Source organism: Borostomias antarcticus (genome assembly GCF_949987555.1).
Source record: "Borostomias antarcticus genome assembly, chromosome: 4".
Taxonomy (NCBI): Eukaryota; Metazoa; Chordata; class Actinopteri; order Stomiiformes; family Stomiidae; genus Borostomias; species Borostomias antarcticus.
The window spans coordinates 34,076,173-34,097,124 of record NC_140237.1 but is presented as its reverse complement, the minus strand read 5'-3'; the positions used below and the strand labels follow the sequence as shown (position 1 = coordinate 34,097,124).

General features: G+C 46.6%; 1 protein-coding gene across 1 annotated transcript in view; it reads right to left on the bottom strand.

Annotated features, from left to right (window-relative positions):
* Nucleotides 1-13,357: 13,357 nt before the first annotated feature.
* insyn1 (inhibitory synaptic factor 1) overlaps nucleotides 13,358-20,952 on the bottom strand; it is a gene marked incomplete at both ends in the record, with an annotated part of 36,045 nt that continues 28,450 nt past the window's right edge. The window contains one exon of the mRNA XM_084436954.1: nucleotides 13,358-14,194. Within this exon, the coding sequence (XP_084293080.1) occupies nucleotides 13,358-14,194 (837 nt within the window). The remainder of the gene's footprint in view (nucleotides 14,195-20,952) is intronic.

Below are 20,952 nucleotides of genomic sequence, written 5' to 3'. Positions count from 1 at the left end.
TGTGCCCTTTCCCTGCGTTAACTAGTTAGTGTGCCCTGCCCTGCGTTAACTAGTTAGTGTGCCCTTTCCCTGCGTTAACTAGTTAGTGTGCCCTGCCCTGCGATAACTAGTTAGTGTGCCCTTTCCCTGCGTTAACTAGTTAGTGTGCCCTTTCCCTGCATTAACTAGTTAGTGTGTCCTGCCCTGCGTTAACTAGTTAGTGTGCCCTGCATTAACTAGTTAGTGTGCCCTGCGTTAACTAGTTAGTGTGCCCTTTCCCTGCGTTAACTAGTTAGTGTGCCCTTTCCCTGCGTTAACTAGTTAGTGTGCTCTGCCCTGCGTTAACTAGTTAGTGTGCCCTGCCCTGCGTTAACTAGTTAGTGTGTCCTGCCCTGCGTTAACTAGTTAGTGTGCCCTTTCCCTGCGTTAACTAGTTAGTGTGCTCTGCCCTGCGTTAACTAGTTAGTGTGCCCTGCGTTAACTAGTTAGTGTGTCCTGCCCTGCGTTAACTAGTTAGTGTCCTGCCCTGCGTTAACTAGTTAGTGTGCTCTTTCCCTGCGTTAACTAGTTAGTGTGCCCTGCGTTAACTAGTTAGTGTGCCCTGCGTTAACTAGTTAGTGTGCCCTGCGTTAACTAGTTAGTGTGTCCTGCCCTGCGTTAACTAGTTAGTGTGTCCTGCCCTGCGTTAACTAGTTAGTGTGCCTTTTCCCTGCGTTAACTAGTTAGTGGGCCCTGCGTTAACTAGTTAGTGTGTCCTTTCCCTGCGTTAACTAGTTAGTGTGCCCTTTCCCTGCGTTAACTAGTTAGTGTGTCCTGCCCTGCGTTAACTAGTTAGTGTGCCCTGCGTTAACTAGTTAGTGTGCCCTGCGTTAACTAGTTAGTGTGCCCTGCGTTAACTAGTTAGTGTGCCCTGCGTTAACTAGTTAGTGTGTCCTGCCCTGCGTTAACTAGTTAGTGTGTCCTGCCCTGCGTTAACTAGTTAGTGTGCCTTTTCCCTGCGTTAACTAGTTAGTGGGCCCTGCGTTAACTAGTTAGTGTGTCCTTTCCCTGCGTTAACTAGTTAGTGTGCCCTTTCCCTGCGTTAACTAGTTAGTGTGTCCTGCCCTGCGTTAACTAGTTAGTGTGCCCTGCATTAACTAGTTAGTGTGCCCTGCGTTAACTAGTTAGTGTGCCCTTTCCCTGCGTTAACTAGTTAGTGTGCCCTGCGTTAACTAGTTAGTGTGCTCTGCGTTAACTAGTTAGTGTGGCAGGGACACCAGGACTGGGGGTGGAGAGGGGAAATACGGTTGTAACTGGTGTACTTCCTGTAGAGGCAAGGCTGTCTTATAGCCTTCACTATGCAAAGACACATTTCTGGCATCAGGGAGGAGCATGGAAAGGAATGTTGGAAAGATTGCTCAGCAACAATATCATTTTATTTTCTTTGAATAAATAACATCGTCACCATCATCATCATCATCATCATCATCATTAAATGCATTATGATTAAGGGGAGACACTACAGGCAACATGGCGTTTTTTCTTCCACTCATCAATTTTCAGATTTTTCCTCATTCTTCTACTATAACATGTATACTATCACTTCTGTATATTGACTTGATTAAAAATGGCTATTTTTCAGTGTTTTATCTAACCACACCAATGAAAATGTCTATGGGTGAATATTACTTTTTTTCCTTTAACGATATCCTCATGAATTTCTACCAGTTTAATCTTCTTAGTAAGAGAGAAAAAATGTAGTACACTGTTTGAAAACAATAATTGTTTAAATATGCAAATGACGCAATATCTCATCAAATATGCATACATTTGCATATATGTCGGTACCAAATATGTAAACAATGGATAAAGTATAAATAAATCTGAAGATTAAACGTGAATTCATAATACTTTATTGGCCATTTTCTCAAAACGACACATTTTTTGAGTACCCGATGTCACTCAGTACCTGCAATCTCCACTTCCAGGGCAGGTGCATTCACTAAACTTTACATACTGATTCTCAGATGTATTCTGCAGATATTTACAGAGTAAAAATATGTATTATTAATAGATGTATGCATATTTTTTCAAAATCTTTTGCTGCACAAAATCCCATCTCTGTAAACACTTTAGTTTTTAGTATATTGTCAAAACAAAAGTAAAACTTTAAGCCTGCCTTCATCCATTGTTTAGATAGTAGGTTACCGAAATATATGCAAATATATGCATTTTTAATGAGATATTCCCAAATTTGCATACCTAAACATTTTTTTAAGAGAGAGTGTAATGCTAAACACATTTCTCTTAATGTGAGAATTTAACTGGTAGAAATTCATGAGGATATCTTTAAAGGAAAAAAAATCCTATTCAAGGGGGACTCTCTATCTCACTCTCTCTCTCTCTCTCTCTCTCACACACTCTCTCTCACTCTCGCTCTCTCTCACTCTCTCTTTCACTCACTCTCTCACTCTCTCTCTTACTCTCTCTCTCTCTCTCTCTCACTCTCTCTCTATCTCATTCTCTCACTCTTTCCCACTCTCTCACTCTCTCACTCTCTCTCTCACACTATCTCTCACTCTCCCTCTCTCTCTCTCTCTCTCTCTCCTTCTCTATCTCACTCTTTCTCTCTCTCACTCTCTCACTCTCTCTCACTCTCTCTCACTCTCTCACTCTCTCACTCTCTCTCACTCTCACTCTCACTCTCACTCTCACTCTCACTCTCACTCTCACTCTCACTCCCACTCCCACTCTCACTCACTCCCTCTCTCCCTCTCCCTCTCCCTCTCCCTCTCCCTCTCCCTCTCCCTCTCCCTCTCTCTCTCTCTCACTCTCACTCTCACTCTCACTCTCACTCTCACTCTCACTCACTCCCTCTCTCTCTCTCTCTCTCTCTCTCTCTCTCTCCCTCTCTCCCTCTCCCTCTCCCTCTCCCTCTCTCACTCTCTCACTCTCTCACTCTCTCACTCTCACTAAGCCAGTATTGCAACCTGGTGCGACCAGAGCACCTGACTGACCGATATGTGTGTGTGTGGACTCTGACTGACCGATATGTGTGTGTGTGGACCGATATGTGTGTGTGTGGACTCTGGCTGGTATCAAGTCATAGAACACACGCGCAGTCTTGGGGAATCTGCTCTGCTATAGATCACCGCCCGCCGCGGCCGTTCGCAGACTCGCGTCACGGAGAGAGCAGCGGACAGAGCGAGACGCGAGACGCTGGCGTAACCCCAGATAAACCCGATAAGTCTCCCGACCGCATAGCGCGAGCAATAACACACCCACCTCCTCTCTCACTCACTCTCTCTCTCTGCCACCTCCTCTCTCACTCCCGCCGGTGTCATGCAGCTAAATGACGTTAGTGACAGTGACAGGCGGTCGAGAGGCGGCGCCGGACCGGAGATACATGACGCGCTCGGAGGTGACCTCGGCATTTGAGAGGTTAATAGTCCAGGGTTGGGGCTGAGGCTATGGCTTGTTCAAGGCTGATTGATATGTTAAATTGATTTTGCATTCGTTAGCATAATGACATGGACTGGTTGAGATGATCTTAGTTTGGTTATTGACAGTGAATAGCTCATGAAAATGTAACACAATGACCCTGGGAAACCGGCGCCTGATTACAGATGAAATAGAGTGTCTGTCCAGACCGCCCACCGGAGAAGTCCATCAACCGCCACTGATGCCACCACTCCTGTCCAAGTGGAGGCATCGAATGAGTGTGATATGAGACGGAGCCAACCGTCCAACTCATCATGGCTTTGTGAAAGACGAAACTCATTCCAAAATGCAGGAAGTGTTGGATTAAAATAAGGGTGAAAATAGCACATCATGAAGAGAGGCTGCTAATGACGTTTTGCATAACAGCTCCGAATACAGGATGTTAAACAGATTTTAATTTCTCAGATGGATTTTGGAATCGGCTGCATAAAGTGCAAGTGTGTTTAATTGATTATATTTATAGCCTGGTTCTGTGGGTGGTTAAATAATATTACCAGACAAAAACCCTTTCAATCTCCCTCCATTCTCTGAGTAATTATGGCTCTGTGTTTCAAGAACAGAGTGGCTGGTCTTGTATGTGAATTTCACAATGCTGGCATTGTCAATGAACAGCTGTGCTTGTTTAGAGAATAGAGAGGGTTATTGAAGTCCTATTACACCTGAACGTGGGCAGCCCTCTCCAGCATGCAGTACCAGGTCAGCATACAGCATATCACAGCTGATTGTCTACACTCTCTCTCTCTCTCTCACTCTCTCTCTTTTCACTTCTTTTTTTTTTTTTACCTAGCCTCGGAGAGAGGATGGCTTCCACATCCCATCCCTCTACCTCTGGCTGCACTGCACAATGAGGAAATGGACTCCGCATTTGTCTCTGGCTGCTATCAGAGGCGGGGGGCCGGGCAAGAGGGGGGAGGGGCTATCGGGGAGCAGGGATCTGATCATGGAGCATGACACGCTTAATGATAAAGTTGCAGCAGAAAGCGTGGGGGCTGAGGTGACCAGAGGAAATGACTTCATCCCGAGGAGGGGTGTGGGGGTGGGGATGAGGGCGGGGAGTAAAGTGAGGTAGCCGGCGAGATGCCTCTCTGAGCACACCCCGCCCTGGACATATCCATAAAATGTATGAAAAATGATCAGCCTGTGACTAATTGCCCGTTTAGTGTCGCAAGAAAGTTGTTAAACAGACCATTGCCTTTTAATACCTAAAGTAAGGAATGGGATTAATTAAGCAGAAATGTATTCTTCTACCCTGCCAAGTCCCTTCCTCACACTCTCTGAAAACAGTGTGATGGGGTTCGGACCTTGGGGAAATAGCTAGTAATGTTCTCCACTCTCCATTCACCAGGCCGGTGTGACGTGATGAATAAGAGGAGTGCAGTGTGTGAGCGACTGACACTAAAAAGGTAGAGGAAGCAGAAAATGAAAGTACAGGGAGAAGGGCTTGGATTTATTACTGTTCGCTGTTCCCCTGGCACCGGTCGTGCTTTTGATTGTTGCCCAAATACAGTGTAAGACTATGCGTGCGACTTTGACTGAGTAACACTATTCATAGAGTGCAGAATAGCAATTAGTAGATAAAAATAGCGCAGTATCATCTCTGAGCCACATTATTCCCCTGTGGTCATGGTTAATGAGAATCTTCTACAGCGTATACCGCTGGACAGTTGGGAGACATGTTTTTCTTGGAGGTAACAGACCATAATGCTGTACATTTCCAGGTATCTGTCCACGTTTATCTCGGTTCTGATGTTAAGCCGTGTTCTGCGGTCTCTTGGAGGGAAGCATTAAAGCTCTGTGTGGATGCTTAGTTCCTATTGACCTTGGCGTTCTTGGAGTTTCAGCTGTTGACAGCTGGTTGCCTTTGGTCTTTTCTCTACTGTATTTGTCGATATGGTGGATGCACACCGCCTTAATATCTCCCCTTTCTTCCAACAAACTGCTAGTGACAGTTTTGTGGCACACATTCATTTGGGAACAACAGGGTTTTAAATGCCACTATAAACTATTACCCACAGCCTTTCAAATTGTCAAAAATACTTAGTCTCAGCAAGCCTAATACTGTACCCAATAATGTGGACTAAAGTAGAACTGAAGGATTGTACGTCTAGTGAATGATCATTGCTTGATTGTTAAGTGTCTGTTACACGTAAAATAATATTGATCTGATCGCTGGGTGGACTTGGCATCGTCCGGCGCCGCCCTTGCGTGGCTCGGTATCAGGAGTGGTAAATCTGGACTGGAGACGTGGGAGATCAGTCCGTCAGCGGGGAGATTTACACCTGACATCCTCTTAAAGCCCTGCTTCAACACTCAGGGTGGCACCGGCTGCTGCCAAAGCCCAGACCTTAGAAGTACAGGTCCACACAGGCATTTAAAGGCTGTGTTTTATTGGTTTTATAGGAATGTGAGGCTAGGTCTGTGCACCTCAGACCTAGAAAGAGAGCATTGATTGACCACTTCACCAGTACACACTTTTGATAGTGTGCCAGCGCGCCATAACTTAGACCTGCCCGCTGAATGGCTTTTCCCTAGGGCGGCTTTCAGAATAAAACACCCTGTATATTGCCCCTGGTTGATCGTTTTGAAGTCAGAGGCATTGTGTAGTTCATTTGTGTTATGATGCTTTATTGTTTATGTCACCTTGTGATGTACAGTAACAACATTTTAGAGTTGTTTTTGTTTATGAATACATTAGGGACTTGGATCAAGTCGATGCCGTCGACTGATCCCAAATGTCGGTGCTCAGTGCTTCGTTTCGGACGGATCCAGACGTGAGGGAGGGGGGTCACGTTTACGTTTCGTTTCTTTCCCCTCATTCTTCGCAAGCGGACGACTTCATGAACTCCCACAGCCATTAATCTTTCAACATTCCTCTGAGCTACGTTGTCAGCGAGGCACCGCGAGAGTGCGAGAGGAGCCTGACATTTGACTAATTGCGTTCGTTTGAGAGGGATCACCACTGGAATGTATCGGCGATGCACAGCGGAGTAACACAACATGCAGGGACCCCTGTCTGCCCAGCGACCCAATTTACACTCGACCAATCCAACGAAAACTACCCAATTACACCGGCCAAGGGCTGCATTAATTAGATACGGAGGGGGTGAATACAATAGTACAGTGGAAGCTACTGTTGGCCCTTTAGGTTGGCAGTCATTATTGTAATCATTGTTTTTTTCAGGGATATTCTCCTCAGGGCCCAGCCTTGTCTTGGCTTGTATCGATGAACGCGGGGGCCTAATCCATACCGCAATCAATCATCTGTCTGTAACATCTGCCGTTGCACCAAGCCCGTCTCTCCCTCCCCCCCCCCTCCCTCCCCTCTGCTCTCTGGTAGGGTGATACCTACCTGTCCTTGGCCCTCTCTGTCTCCCTGGATGTTTGATGTGGACCTCAGCGTTGGCCTCGTGAGCCGGAATGGACGCCTCATTAACGGACAGAGTAGACAGAGAAGTGCATATGATGGAGAGCATGGGCATCAAACAGGAAGTAGTATAAATGAGAGATGGAGGGAGAGTCTCCTTTAAGGTGAAATAATAGCCACTCGGAGTCCACCTCAAACACGGCACCTGTCTTTATCATCATTTAACTCTTATTTGCTGGTCTTACTAAAGTGTCAGCAATTCTATGCCCTCTTGGTCTTTGCCTGTAAATGCATGAAAATGCTGACAGGCTGCCAAAGCAGGGCCAGCTCCCTGGGAAGAACTGCTGTGTCTTCTTTGAATCTGAACCGTGCTTTGTCAGAATTAGGGGTGCACCTGCTCTTAGCTGGCCGTGGCAGTTCCTTTCTAATCGTCGTCCGTTCATGTGCCTGTTGAAAAATCATTAACAATAGTTGTGGTTTTCTGTTGGTGAAATGATTATTTTGGTCACACAGATTCCTCACTCAAATCCAGAGCTCAGATAGAAGGTGAATAGAACATATTTTCTGGCCGGCCACTATATTTATGTAAATTGTGAATTTCGTGTGTGTTCATTCTCTGTTGTAAAGTACTTTGAGCTGCATTTATTTGTGGGACAGGTGCTCTACAAATAACACTTTATGATGATGATGATGATTATGATTATTGTATTGTCAATGTTTGAAAATCCCAGCTATTTAAAAAAAGAAAATTGAAAAAAGAATAATTCATTTGAAGAGTGTCTTTGTGAGGATGCTGTGTGTTCCTCCATACAGTCCTTTTATGATGGATCCTTGGCCTACCTGAACATGCCATGTGTGTCTCTGGTTAACAGCCGGTTCATCAGACATGTACCGTGAATGTGTGTGACTGCGTGTCAATGCGTGTGACTGCGTGTGAATGTGTGTGACTGCGTGTGAATGTGTGTGACTGCGTGTGACTGCGTGTGAATGCGTGTGACTGCGTGTGAATGTGTGTGACTGCGTGTGACTGCGTGTGAATGTGTGTGACTGCGTGTGAATGTGTGTGACTGCGTGTGAATGTGTGTGAATGCGTGTGAATGCGTGTGACTGCGTGTGAATGTGTGTGACTGCGTGTGAATGTGTGTGACTGCGTGTGAATGTGTGTGACTGCGTGTGAATGCGTGTGACTGCGTGTGAATGCGTGTGACTGCGTGTGAATGTGTGTGACTGCGTGTGAATGCGTGTGACTGCGTGTGAATGTGTGTGACAGCGTGTGAATGCGTGTGACTGCGTGTGAATGTGTGTGACTGCGTGTGAATGCGTGTGACTGCATGTGAATGCGTGTGAATGTGTGTGACTGCATGTGAATGTTTGTGACTGTGTGTGAATGTGTGTGACTGCATGTGAATGTTTGTGACTGCGTGTGAATGTGTGTGACTGATTGAATGTGTGTGACTGCGTGTGAATGTGTGTGACTGCGTGTGAATGCGTGTGACTGCGTGTGAATGTGTGTGACTGCGTGTGAATGTGTGTGACTGCGTGTGAATGTGTGTGACTGCGTGTGAATGCGTGTGACTGCGTGTGAATGTTTGTGACTGCGTGTGAATGTTTGTGACTGTGTGTGAATGTTTGTGAATGTGTGTGAATGTGTGTGACTGCATTGCCAATTGAATCAAGATGGCACTTCAGTTTCTCTCTTCAGTTGCAATCATCCTCCCCCCCCAACCCTTACCCCCCCCCCCCACCAAATGACTCCCTACTTCCCTTCCCTACTTGCTTATCGTAGATTGCAAAGATCCTGTGAGTGGAATCACAAATCTTCGTCAATCAATGGCTGTGATGGAACTGGCTTCTTCATCACTGAGAAAAACATACATACACTAATCACCTGATCAACACCGCAGGGGAGTCACCAGAACCCAATCGGAAGTCAGTCGGTTCTGAGAGCTGAGCCGAATGCTCTTTTCATGGGCTATTGCAAAGACAATATTTACCTGATTGTGAGACAAAGCTGTTTGGCTTTGAGATCGCTTGGGAGGTACTGTGGTGTAGTGGTTTGTTGTTGTTGTCTCCTGGCTCTGTCGCCCCCCATCCTGACTGATCTCTGTTGGACGGGCTGTGGATCTGTAGATGTGCCCAGGCTGGGATCATTGCGATTAGGGGACTTCATAGCTTCCCATTGCTCAGTGGCTTCCACTGGACTGATGTCAAATTTCCAATCCTCTTGTATTTGTCCCCCCCCTCCCCCTCAGGCCTTGTCCTTCATCACTTCCGAAGGTTTAATCTTATCTGTGGCTGTTCCATGCCTCTACCAATCACTACCACAGCCCAATTAGACAGCAGTTGGCGCTGAACGTGGCGTTGTCCAGCGCTCCCCTCTGAGGATCTGGGCGTCGTGCTGGCTGGTTTGGCTGGAGTATCGGCTAGGTGGCTGGACTATGGATCCAATAGTCCGCTCTCCCTGCCTGGCAGTTGCGCGTCCGCGTCCGTACAGGAGTCTTCCACAAGTCTTCCAGTGTTCAGTCTTCACCACAGACACGAGGCCTGTCTCCCACATGAACACATTCGGGGCTCCTGCAGACCTTATCTAAGCACGAGCGCTCCACGTTGTGGTTATTTCCTCTCCTTACGAGTGTCTGAGAGATGATCAAAACGGTGCTTTTGTCTGAATTGGACATTGTAAAGGTTCAGAATTGGACGTCTTCTCAGTGACACGGTGGAACAGCTTTATTTCTCGCTATACCTGCACCACCATTTTCCGACTCAATTATTGTCTTTTTCACTGGTGTTCTGGGGCAGACATATGGTGACTGAGTGCCAAAATTCAAAGATGTCACGAATTGGAATGGGTGGGCGTAGGAGTGTGGCTAGGTGGGGAGGAGGAGGAGGAGGAGGAGGAGGAGGGGGAAGGGAGTAGAAATAGTTTGTTCTGGTAGCAGCAGGAAATAAATGACACAGAGATGAAACAAATCAAGCCTCGGTAGCCCCAGCCGTTAGCCAATCCATAGTAATCAGTGTGACTGTATTGAGCCCTCCGCCTCGCGGACCCTCACCAATCAGCAGAGAAAACACAGATCCGTCATCCATTTTCTCCTCCCTGGTGGAGTCAGGGGACCTTTACAGAAGAAGTGTCTGCCTGGCTGCGTGTGTATACGTGTGCATCAGGGCCTGGGTTGATGTGTCTGGGCCTGGTGGGGGTCTTATTGTTTCCAGGACATCCATAGGGGGGTGGGGGTGGGGAGAGGTTTTCACACTATTTTGAGTAGTGACGTTTGATTGGTCTTTCCGTCCAAATTTGTGCTTACACCAGTGTAACGTAATTTGTGGGCCACTGGGGATCATTCCAACGGACCCAGCAGCACCCTCTGGCTTGTGATTAGAGCATTGATCGGGACAGGAGCTACGGTAAAACATGTCTTCCTCTGACGTCAACTCAGGGACGGAGTATGACTCACTCTGTTTGCAGGATTAGCTCCTGTTCTGAAATAATGTAGATAAAGCCGCCCAAATGACAAGGACAAGTCCCCCAGATGCCTTCCTCGAACAACTTTTTAAAAAGTTTAATTTAGAGCAATTTTTGCAGTAATCTGACTGTATGATACAATTGAATCTGTTGCACATCCCACAAGCATAGACACATGCTGGGTCTTACAGGCTTACACAGATGCATGTGTAACTCATTCGCACCTTCAGTCACCCACGCGCACGCACCCACACACACACACACACACACACACACACACACACACACGCACACACAAATGAAGCGACGCCACTCACCTGTGTGCTCAGGCCATAGTGCTGCCTCCCGGGTTTGCCCTACAGAGAACCAGCGACGGTGATACGCCCTGTTAGAGATGAATAATGAGCCTATTGGCAAGAGGGACATCGCTAATGTTTTGTCCAAATATCTAGAATCTATTCCCAATGATAATGTATTCAGCAGCAGAGCCAAACAGCTACTTGCGAGGTCGATCTCATTGTGGGTGTAATTTATAAAACCGCTAGAAATAGAGGAAACAGAAGACCTAGAAAAAAAAAAGCTCAAAGTGCCATGAGCATGCAATCTCTGGCCGCCGTATGACATCATAATAAGGGGAGAGTTTGTTTTCTTGTGATTGATGTCCCTCCTGTGTGGCGCAATAGCTTTGTTTGTTTATGGTAATGAGACTGATGACCTGTTGGTCCTCCATCTTGCTGAAAAATGGCAGCCAGGGCTGCGGGGAGTGATCCATTGATCTCAGTTCAATGCACCTCTCTCTCTCTCTCTCTCTCTCTCTCTCTCTCACGCACACGCACACACACGCGCGCGCACAAAGACTGTTTCTGGATTAACAGAGCACGACAAATGAAGAGTGAGGACAAACAGGCCACGGCGAGGAATGGCATCCCACCGGTCATATCTTTGATCCATCATATTCTCTTTTCTCTAGGTTTTTCTTCTTCAATCATCTCGCCAGTTTCAGACGAACATAGAAGAACTTGCTCTTCTAGTATCTCTCTGAGGTGTCAAGTGGGTTTGAACGTGTTAAAGGTTTAAGATTCTCATGGAGTTGAGAGCGTGCTGTCTGACATTTTGCTTTATAGTGTGTGTTATTGGTGCTATTGCACTGTCTGCCACATTGTATAAGAATATCTATATTTCCATTTCATTACACAAATTACTGTTTTTGATATTTACCTCCCATCACTTATATTCATAGAGTATTCTCCTCTGATTCAGAAATATGGCATGGGTCTTTGTGTGCACTATAATGAGTATACCTAATTATTCTAATTTACTTTTGTCAGAGGCACTATTATAATGGGTGCCAGTTTTAAATAGCATATTGTTTCCACTATCTGTGATTATTCTGCTTGGCTGCTCCCAGTCTTTGGAGAACGGCAAGCTGAAGTTGAGCTCATCCTGGATCACCACACACACGGACGACCTCCACATTGGTTTACCCTGCTCTCCCCCCCTCTGATCACATCCTCCATGGGTTATTTGTAGAACAAGATAATTGGCTCTTAATTGGTGGTTATCAGCAACCATTTCTAAAATGGAGGTTGGGATAATCACTCTGTGCACAAAGGAAGGCATGTATAGCTTTTCCAGGATGCTCTTTTAAAGGAGAATGTACCGCAGACTAGAGTAGAGTTTCAGGGTATCTAACGGCAGTTGGCTCCTCCTGCTCAACTACAGCTGGCTCTGTGGGAAAGTAGTGATATCCACATCTCCCTCGACGATTCATTCAGCATCAGGTGACCATAAGATAAATAAAGTCACAGAGCTTTGAATGACAACACTCTCCTGTCTGTCCCCCCACCCACTCTCATTCTCGGTTTGTATCTCTTAAAGGCTCGTTTCTTAAAGGCTTTCTTTGTCTCTCCATTTTGTCCAAGTAAGTAGAGAGAGGAGTGACTGGGAGGTTGTCTAGCGGACCACGGGAGCAGTGCTTGCCTGCTCAGCTGAGGGGCCCCTCACAGCACTCTGGCCCAGCCCGCCATATTGATCAGCAGCACTATTGGCATAATCCCTGTGAATAAAAACGCTGCTCTATTGAGTGCTATTCCCCACTGGGCTAGAGAATGGAGAGACATAACCTTTCGCATCTTGTCTTTGTGCACTGCTATTCAGTTTCCTACATCCCCCCCCGCCACCCCCGCCCACCCCCGCCCGCCCACGACCTTGCTTCCTGCCACGGAGAGACCGAAATGTCACCGTGTGGAGGACTGGCTCTATGGGAAACTAAAAATTAAGAAACCCCCCCCCACTGTTTTTCTCTCTACTTTCCACTGCCTCAGCAGCAGAGACCAAGAGATCAATTATTTTTATATATATATATAAAATAAAAATATAAATCTAAAATCAAGGGCAGGTCATGCAGTCTTGCCCTGGCCCCTCATCAGGGGCGATGATGACGTCAATGAGAGCAGAGGGCTCCAGATACCAAAGATCCTCTTGACATTTTGAAATAATTGGAACATGAAAAAGACAATGTTTATACAGATTCAGTGTACAGAATGTGCAGCGTTTTGTAACCACATTGTAAGAACAAGCATTATATTTTCTGGTGTGTTGTGTTGGGAGTGTGTGTTGGGGGTAGTGTGGGGAGGTGGGGGGGGGACCTGGCATATCCACTTAACACCTACTTCACTTTCCAATTCCAGAACACGTCACTTCAACATCCTAGAAAAAAGATTGCTTTAGTAATCTCGATAAGTGTTGCAAATGATTATACACAGGGAATCCATTGGGTAAACCTCTGGACAATAGCAGGCACTCGCCTTTTGGTCCTTTACTCTCCTTTTTTTTGTAAGTAAATCTTTGTTTGTTTTTACTGCCATATAAGGAACTGCCTTTTATCATTTCAACTAGATTTCCCTGAGCCTCAGAATGACTTTAGGTAGTCGAGTGATTTCCCATATATCATTTATTTATTTAGTAATTAATTATTTTTATTTATTTGTGTATTAATCTATGATCTATGTATTTAATATTAAATAGTACACAGTCCTTTTTTCGAAGTTGTGTCGTAAAGTTAAGTTTTCTCAGTGGTCCTTTGTTTTCTGTTTGGCTGGAATATAGGGCAGTACAGTTTGGGTGCTCTTGTCTGAGACTGTCTGTGTGCTGCTGTTCCTTAGCAGTTTTTTCCGGCAGCCGGGGTGAAGGAGACCCCTTCTGGGCAGCAGGTGAGCCCCCGCCGTAGCCTTCCCCGGGGAGGAGGTGTAGGAAGGGTCCAGGAAGTTATAGAGGAGCGGGTGCTCCGAGGAGGCGAGAGGGGGAGTTGGCGAGCCAGCCGGGAGATCGTGCTCCTCACTGTCAGTGTCCGGCGTCACACATCCCCCCTTCTCCTCGTCCTCCTCCTCCTCCTCCTCCTCCGCCCCCTCCTCTTCCTCGTCGTCGTCGCAGCACAGGGCGTGGTAGAGGATCTTGTCGCTGAAGCGCACCCTCTCCCTGGTGCCAGCGGTGCGCGACGTCTTGTGGCTGTGGGTGGAGCTGCTGGCCTCCTCGCTGGAAGAGTCCGGCGTGATAATGCGAGGTCCGTTGGGGATGGGCAGCCCGCCGTTCATCTGGGAGTACGCCGAGGCGGTGCCGGGGGGCGGGGTGGGCGTCTGCGTCTGGGTGGGGATGGTGCCCCGTCCAGGCTCCGCCCCCCCGTCCCCGGGCTGCTCGCCGGGCTTGCGGGTGGCGGCGGCCGAGGCCTCCAGGTAGCTGCAGAACTCCCAGCTGTCTGACAGCATGTCCGTGTTGAGGAAGTCCAGCCGGAAGGCCTCTCCCAGGCCTCGCTCGCTGCTGGACGTGCTGCTCGCTGTGGCCACCGTCCAATCATCTGGCTCCAGGTCAAAGTCAAAGTCTGACGTCAACTTGTCGATCTGACCCACCACCTGAGACGGGATGGAGAACAGAGGATTAGGGGATATAGGGGGTGTGTCGGTCAATGGCCTCGGTATATCGGCCTCCTTTGAAGAAAACTGATTAGCATCAAATCAAGCCAGAATCACCTACGATACACTATCTCACGAGCGGAAAAGACGCCCGGCTTTGGAACAGCAGGGTACTTCCTCAGCCAGACTTGACACAATCAACCGCACCACTCTTCATCAGCCACCACACTTGGCGAGTGTTTACGGGTCCCTATAGAAAGCACTTAAGCCCCAAAACACCATTGATTTTCTTGATTTGCTGATGGCACATAAAACGCAAGCATCAACACTTGACATTTGAGCACCTTTAATCAACATGCCGCGTTCTCACAAGCAATCTATTGTGAAATGAAAAGCGCTCAGTATTCATGTAGCCTGCAAATTATACATTTCCCCTAACCGGTGGACAATTAAGCCCCAGTGTTTTCGTGTCAGAAATGTTTTCTTAAAACATGTGCGTGTGGAATTGGGACATAATTGTTGTTGAATGACTGGATAGGTATTACAGTGTAGCTCTACCTTGAGATTTGATGAACACGACCCTTTCCTGCCTTTATAATTTTCCTTCTTGTATTTCTTTCTCTCGGCAGCTCATTATGACATCAAACAAGAAGTAGCAGAGTAAAAAACAATAACAAAAACAACTCTATGTCTACATGGAACACACCATCTTTAAAAGGAACACGTAGGAATCCCAAAGAACCGACGACACAAACACACTGATTAAAAATAAATATTGCAGACTTGCTTGCTGATTGCTCAGGTGACTTCCAGCGCAATAACATGACGTTTATTGATCTCTCCCAGAAAAGAAAGAATCAACAATATATAATTAAAAAAATACATAAATAAACAAACTCACCAATCTGTTCATAGTCATCACAACCAGCTCACAGATGGAGTTAAACATGTAGGTCTCTCTGGGACTATTGCCCAGCTCATGATGGGAGGAGGGATGATATTCCTGTGCCTATCTCTTCCAAATTGCCATATTTTATACAACCCCCCTGTGCTCTATTCTAAACATAGACCATACTGTGGCATCGGACTCAGCCATCTGCATTTGAACCTGTGCTGGAAGGGAATCCTCGTCCTAATGATTCTCTCTCTTTCTCCCGTGCAGCGCGCCATATCCACTCTTCGGCAGTGTGAGCGTGCTCGTGTGGCGTGCGTTGGTAAAACCGGTCCCTGCGGTATGAGGGCATGCCGGTCCCTCGCAACGGCAGGCCCCGGCGGTACCTGGACTAATGCCTCTCTCTGTTTGGCAGACGGGCATGTTTGGGTCCAGGGCTCTGTGCGGTTCTGAACGGGTAAACCCGAATGGGTGGCACTCAGACGTTCAACTCATAGCGCCGTCTAAGCCAGATGATTCTCCGATCCCGCGGGGGCAGCATCGCTTTGTTTAGCTGATTAGTCATCCTGGGAAAAAAGGGATTTAATTCAATCAATGTGTTTAGAAAAGTCTGGTCTGTCGGATACATTTCACAGCCCAGCACTGACGCTGAAATACTCTTATTATTAATATTTTTTAAATTGGGTATCAATTAATAAGGCGTCCAATAACAGCGAGGCGTGCCATTCCTAGTCATAACATCTTGAACAAATCCCCCATGAAAAACAGGATTTGAATACAAACGGCAAACGTGAAAAGTCTGGTCGCATGATATATAGCCAAGACAAGGTACTCAGAATTGATTGAATGGTCTTTGTGGTCATAAAAAAGATTTGAATCGTCATCCATCTCCGGATGGTGACCCAACTTATAAAATATCTTCCTTATAGGGTTAACATTGAGCTCTGCCAACGTGCCTCTGTTGGTTTCCATGGCCTCAGTATGTAGGGTAATTCAGCTTGATAACACCCTGAGCTTGAAGGGTCTGCTAAGTCTTTCTAGGTCACAGATGGGCTCAATGCAGCAACAATGAGCAGTAATCTCGCTCCTTTCTTCCAGGGAGAGAATGCATGCTAAGCAAGCTATGGAGTGAATTATTGGGTAAACAGATTGCTTAAGCGTAAAGGATGGATGAACACATCAGGGACAAGTCATTAGCGGGGGACATACTGTGTTTGAAATGGAAGGAGCACAATGAACATGTGCAACATTAATTACAGGCTTTAGAGTAAAATCACATCCCTTTTGTTGGGTTTCATAGCACACAATGTCAGATTGCAGCTGGATCGTGGCACAAAATCATCTCTTAAATTTGGTTTGGCTCAACGCCTGATGAGATGACAGGCTATACTTCACTGTACTGTATGTAGGCAAAAAAGCGATGCTTTTTTACATGAATCCATACAAATTGAGGTGCCCCTGTGTTCAAAATGGTAGGAAATCCTAATTGGGCGAGTGTGTGTGTGTGTGTGTGTGTGTGTGTGTGTGTGTGTGTGTGTGTTTGTTTGTTCGGATTTGCAACGCACACCATTCCTCCGGTCGCCTCCAAACTTTGCCAAAACATTGTTTCTGGCCTTTGCATACAGTTTAGTGGTTTTTATTTCATTTACACAAAGACTTGATTAGCAGCTTTAGTTTTTTGTTAGCATTATTCATTCATTCATGTGGAACAAATTCTTCCCCAGAACTACTTGATAGCATACAATTGAATGAAAGCCACAACCGAAACTACCCGACCTGTCCGCCATTAAACCCAAGAAGAAGAAGAAGGCGATGTTTTGCACCCGCACTCCGGTGGCCAGGATCAGGCTGGGTAGTTGAGGGTCAGAGCGAAGGATGGCGCCTCGGACAGCGTCCGTAACAGAGCAGTGCGGTCAGAGGAGGAGCAGGAGGAAGGCTGTCTCACCGGAAGAGACGGGTGACAGTCTGGAACAACTCTCTACAAATCAGCATCTCAGACAAGGGAGCAATGATCTCTGAATGAGACTCACTAGTGTCCTCTGCCCTCGCCAGCTCTCTCTTCCTCCAGAGATTATCTCTTCATTTTTTCACCTTTGTGTTGGACCTTTTTCTTCTCCCTCAGTCATGCTAATCCAGATTATTTGGGATTGTTCCAATCCCGGTGTTTGACATGCCGGGATCAAAATCAGATAATGTGAAAGGGAGTGTTTGAATTGTTGTGGCTGTTGACGGGGAGGTGAGTATTTACTATGTACTCATATCACTCCATTGCTGTTTAAACAAATGTTTAACGAGGGAAGCTTGTTTTGGAACGCATTGATGATATAGTGTACAGAAAACATTCTCATTAGCTGTCTAGTACGCCGGCAAAAATCCACATCCTTTGCAAAACTAACTAAGCAATGTCAGTTTTCTAATTTGCTTTACATACTAATTAGCATAATTTCGAAGCATTATCTATCGGTCCTTCTACAGCAGATACTGTTTCATGACAACTGTACACAATGTGTGCATCACAACTGTAATTGCTGCACCTTGTGTGAAATGAAACAAATGGATGTGTTTCTGTGCAATCCAGGTCTGGGTTAATGTAGCACCCGTACATATCAGTGAATCCTCTGTAAGAATGGATATCATTACACCGTGTTCATGCAATCCCCTCCATCTGTTCTTGTAGCATTCTTTTTCCACCCTCGTTTTCAAAGTTTACTCAGAAAAGTTTCGAAACGCTCATTAATCTCAAAACACTAAGCGCCTGGCATTGATTTTTTTTTTTCCCCTTCAGGAGGAACATTTGAAATGTGCTCAACAGAGCCATTAAAAACAAATCTCAATGTTTTGTTTTTTTCTCGACGTGTGATGGTGGATTCCCAGGCTGCCCCTGTGCATCGCTTCCAGAGCCGGGGAACAGATCATGCCAGTTACAGTAGGAAGCCTCGGCAAATTACCAAGATGGCCGCTCATGCTGTTTCTGAAGTGAAACGTTTGCAAATATTGTTGTAATGTATTTAGCTCCCGCTATGGCCCAAATCCTCTTCGGTGTACCCCATGCCTCTTTCCACTCAATTTGGCTCTCCTCGAGACAAAGATCAGCAAGCATCCCAGAGACCCACATCCCATTCACCACCATTTATCACATCCCACTGGAACTGATTCATCACCCCTGTTCCTCTCTGGAAGGACGCTTTTACCAAATGCACTCGAACAAAATGTCCAGGGGAAAATTGGGGATACATAAACAGCTCAGAAGCTACTAAGCCACTTACCTTTGACCCTATCGACCAAAACGACATAACACCTTGATTCACAACCCTGTCGGTTCTCCTATAGGACTAATTGGCGCGGCGTAGTGTAAGTGTCCTTGGGGGGGAGCGAGGGCAGCGTCACGCGGACCTGATTTAGGCCGGGCAAACCTGATTGGTGAGACGTAGCTCGGCGTCGGCTCGTGGATGAACAAGGTCTTAGAAGTGCTCTCTGGAAGTGTAGCTGTAATTATCCTGTCACGAGAGAGGGACTGTAAGCCCGAGAGTTCATTCATTAGGCATATTTGTCTTTCCCTCAGAAACACTCATCTTTATGGAGGCCTTAAAGTGCAGCGCGTTTTCACAAACAACGCAGTGATGAGAGTGGGACCAGCACTCCCCCAGATCACCCGCTAATCAACAGCAGCGTCACAAACTTTCACGGCATAATGGGCCTCAATCATCCCTCCAGGGTCCACCGAGGGAAGACTCCTTGAGTCCTTGGGTGCAGACAAATCAGACGCTAGACAAAGTGTTCTCAATTGCCTCAGGTCTTTCTCTATAAGGGTAGACTCTCACGCCTGTTGTTAGGTTGTTAGGCAGACAACTGTCGAGTTTTGGGTACAAACATGGCGGAGTTCTTTGGTATGTAGTACACGGAGATGCCCAGTGGAGGAACACTGGGTTTCTGGCGACTGAGAACAGGCGGTTCCTGTGGAACCGGCGGTGCACGCTTGCCATTTATCGAGGTTCTCCTCCATTACTTCTATCTGCGTCGCAGGCCTAGCGCTCGGGATGACCAGAAATAGATGGAAGTGACACGCTTTGGTTCCTGACTTTCTCTGTCTGTTCCCTCCATGAGAGAGCGGCTGGATTAGACCAGTCTCGGCTCGCCACGCGCGAGGAAACGAGCGTGCTGTAAACGCAGCTGGGCCGCGCCGGCGAGGGGTTTTCACCGCCGTCGACGTGTCTTCTCGCAGGACGCCGTGAATTGCCCGTGTGCGATTGTCGGGGAAGGGGTGTTGGCATAGGGAGGAGCAGGGGCGGGTGTGTTATTTGGAGTGAGGAGACGGTCTCCGGTCGGGGAGAGACGCACCACAGGCAGCGGCTCAGACCAGTCCGCCGGTAAATCTCCCCCAGCCCGGCTGCCACAGTGTCCGGACTCACAAACAGAGCAGCCCTGAGAGCAGGCCAACCTATCGCACTCTCTCCCATCTCAAAACAGGCTCAGTTTAATGGGGCTTTGAGTGTGTGTGTGTGTGTGTGTGTGTGTGTGTGTGTACATGCATCCTTACAATCTTGTATGAAACCTAAGATGAAGGAGGGTAATAAAAGGCTAGATAATAATCTCATATTTCCTTCTGATTAGTTCATTGAATCTCCACATCCCCATACGACATTGTATATAGTGTACTGGGAGTTTACATTCCGAGTTGAGCCCCCTACCATAACACACAGACCAATTCCATACATGGACGATTCGTACAGTATGTCGTCCTGCTCAATGGGCTTTTGCTGTGGTTGTTATTCATATCGGTCGTCATTGTTGTGGGCCCACAGGGAGGTTGAGGTGCCCTGACCAGGCACTGCATTCTCTCCACTCTTAATACAGGGCACACGATCGATATGCTGCTGCCATTTCTAGGTTTCCTTAGCCCTGTTGTGCTTATATTAATGGGAGTGCGCTCCAATTTAATCTTTTTATTGTGTGAACCTATATCATTACCCAACAAATGTAGCCCACTCTACCGTTCCAAAGTGGAAATATTGAAGCACAGAGAAAAACAATTTATGCAATCTTTTTTTTTTTGGTTCTCTCTGCTATGTTTATGATGAGGGAGATATCTGTAGCGAATCCACTTCTATTCCATTTTGTTTGTCTTTGCTTTGTTCCCTCAAGGAAAGGTCTCTCTGATCATTATCCGGCCAGTACTTACAGGAATATCCTTCAGTGAGTAGCATAGCAAGTCAGAAGTGGCAGGATGTTCATACCAATCAGACAATTTTTCATACAGGCAGATGAAGTGCGTCTGGGTACATTCTGTAGCCTCTGTCAATGGTATTATCTTTGACAAAGGTACTGTAGACCTGAGTCTATCAAGGTTGCCAAACTTTAGAAAAGTTTGATATTCTTTGATATTCTAAGGGCGCTTTCACACCTAAAGGTCTAGACCAAGGTCCGAACCAGAATCCCGTTTGGCGCTTTCACATTTGTTATTTTTTATTGATTAGTTTCATAACTTTCGCTTTCACACCAGCGGACCAAAAGGATTTTTGGTGGCAGACCTACATTATGTCGTCATTGCTTGCATGGGGGTGCGTCTCCCTATACGTGACACTGATTGGTTTGTGGATGCATGCGCGTCTGTTTGATCCAAAAGTGCGAACCTTTGATTTCGCATTAGGCAGCAGCGAACCTTGGTTCGAGCCGAGAACAACTCTTGAGGTCGGACCAAAGACTTGAGTCACACCTGTCAATTTGGTTCGGATCACACTGGAAAGTCTGAAAGTCCGGACTAAACAACGTAGGTGTGAAAGGGTCCTTAGTCTATGTGTGACGCTGGCATGGGACATTTGGCCTCATTCACAAACAAAGTTAAGAATTTCTTACACTAGGCCTTGTG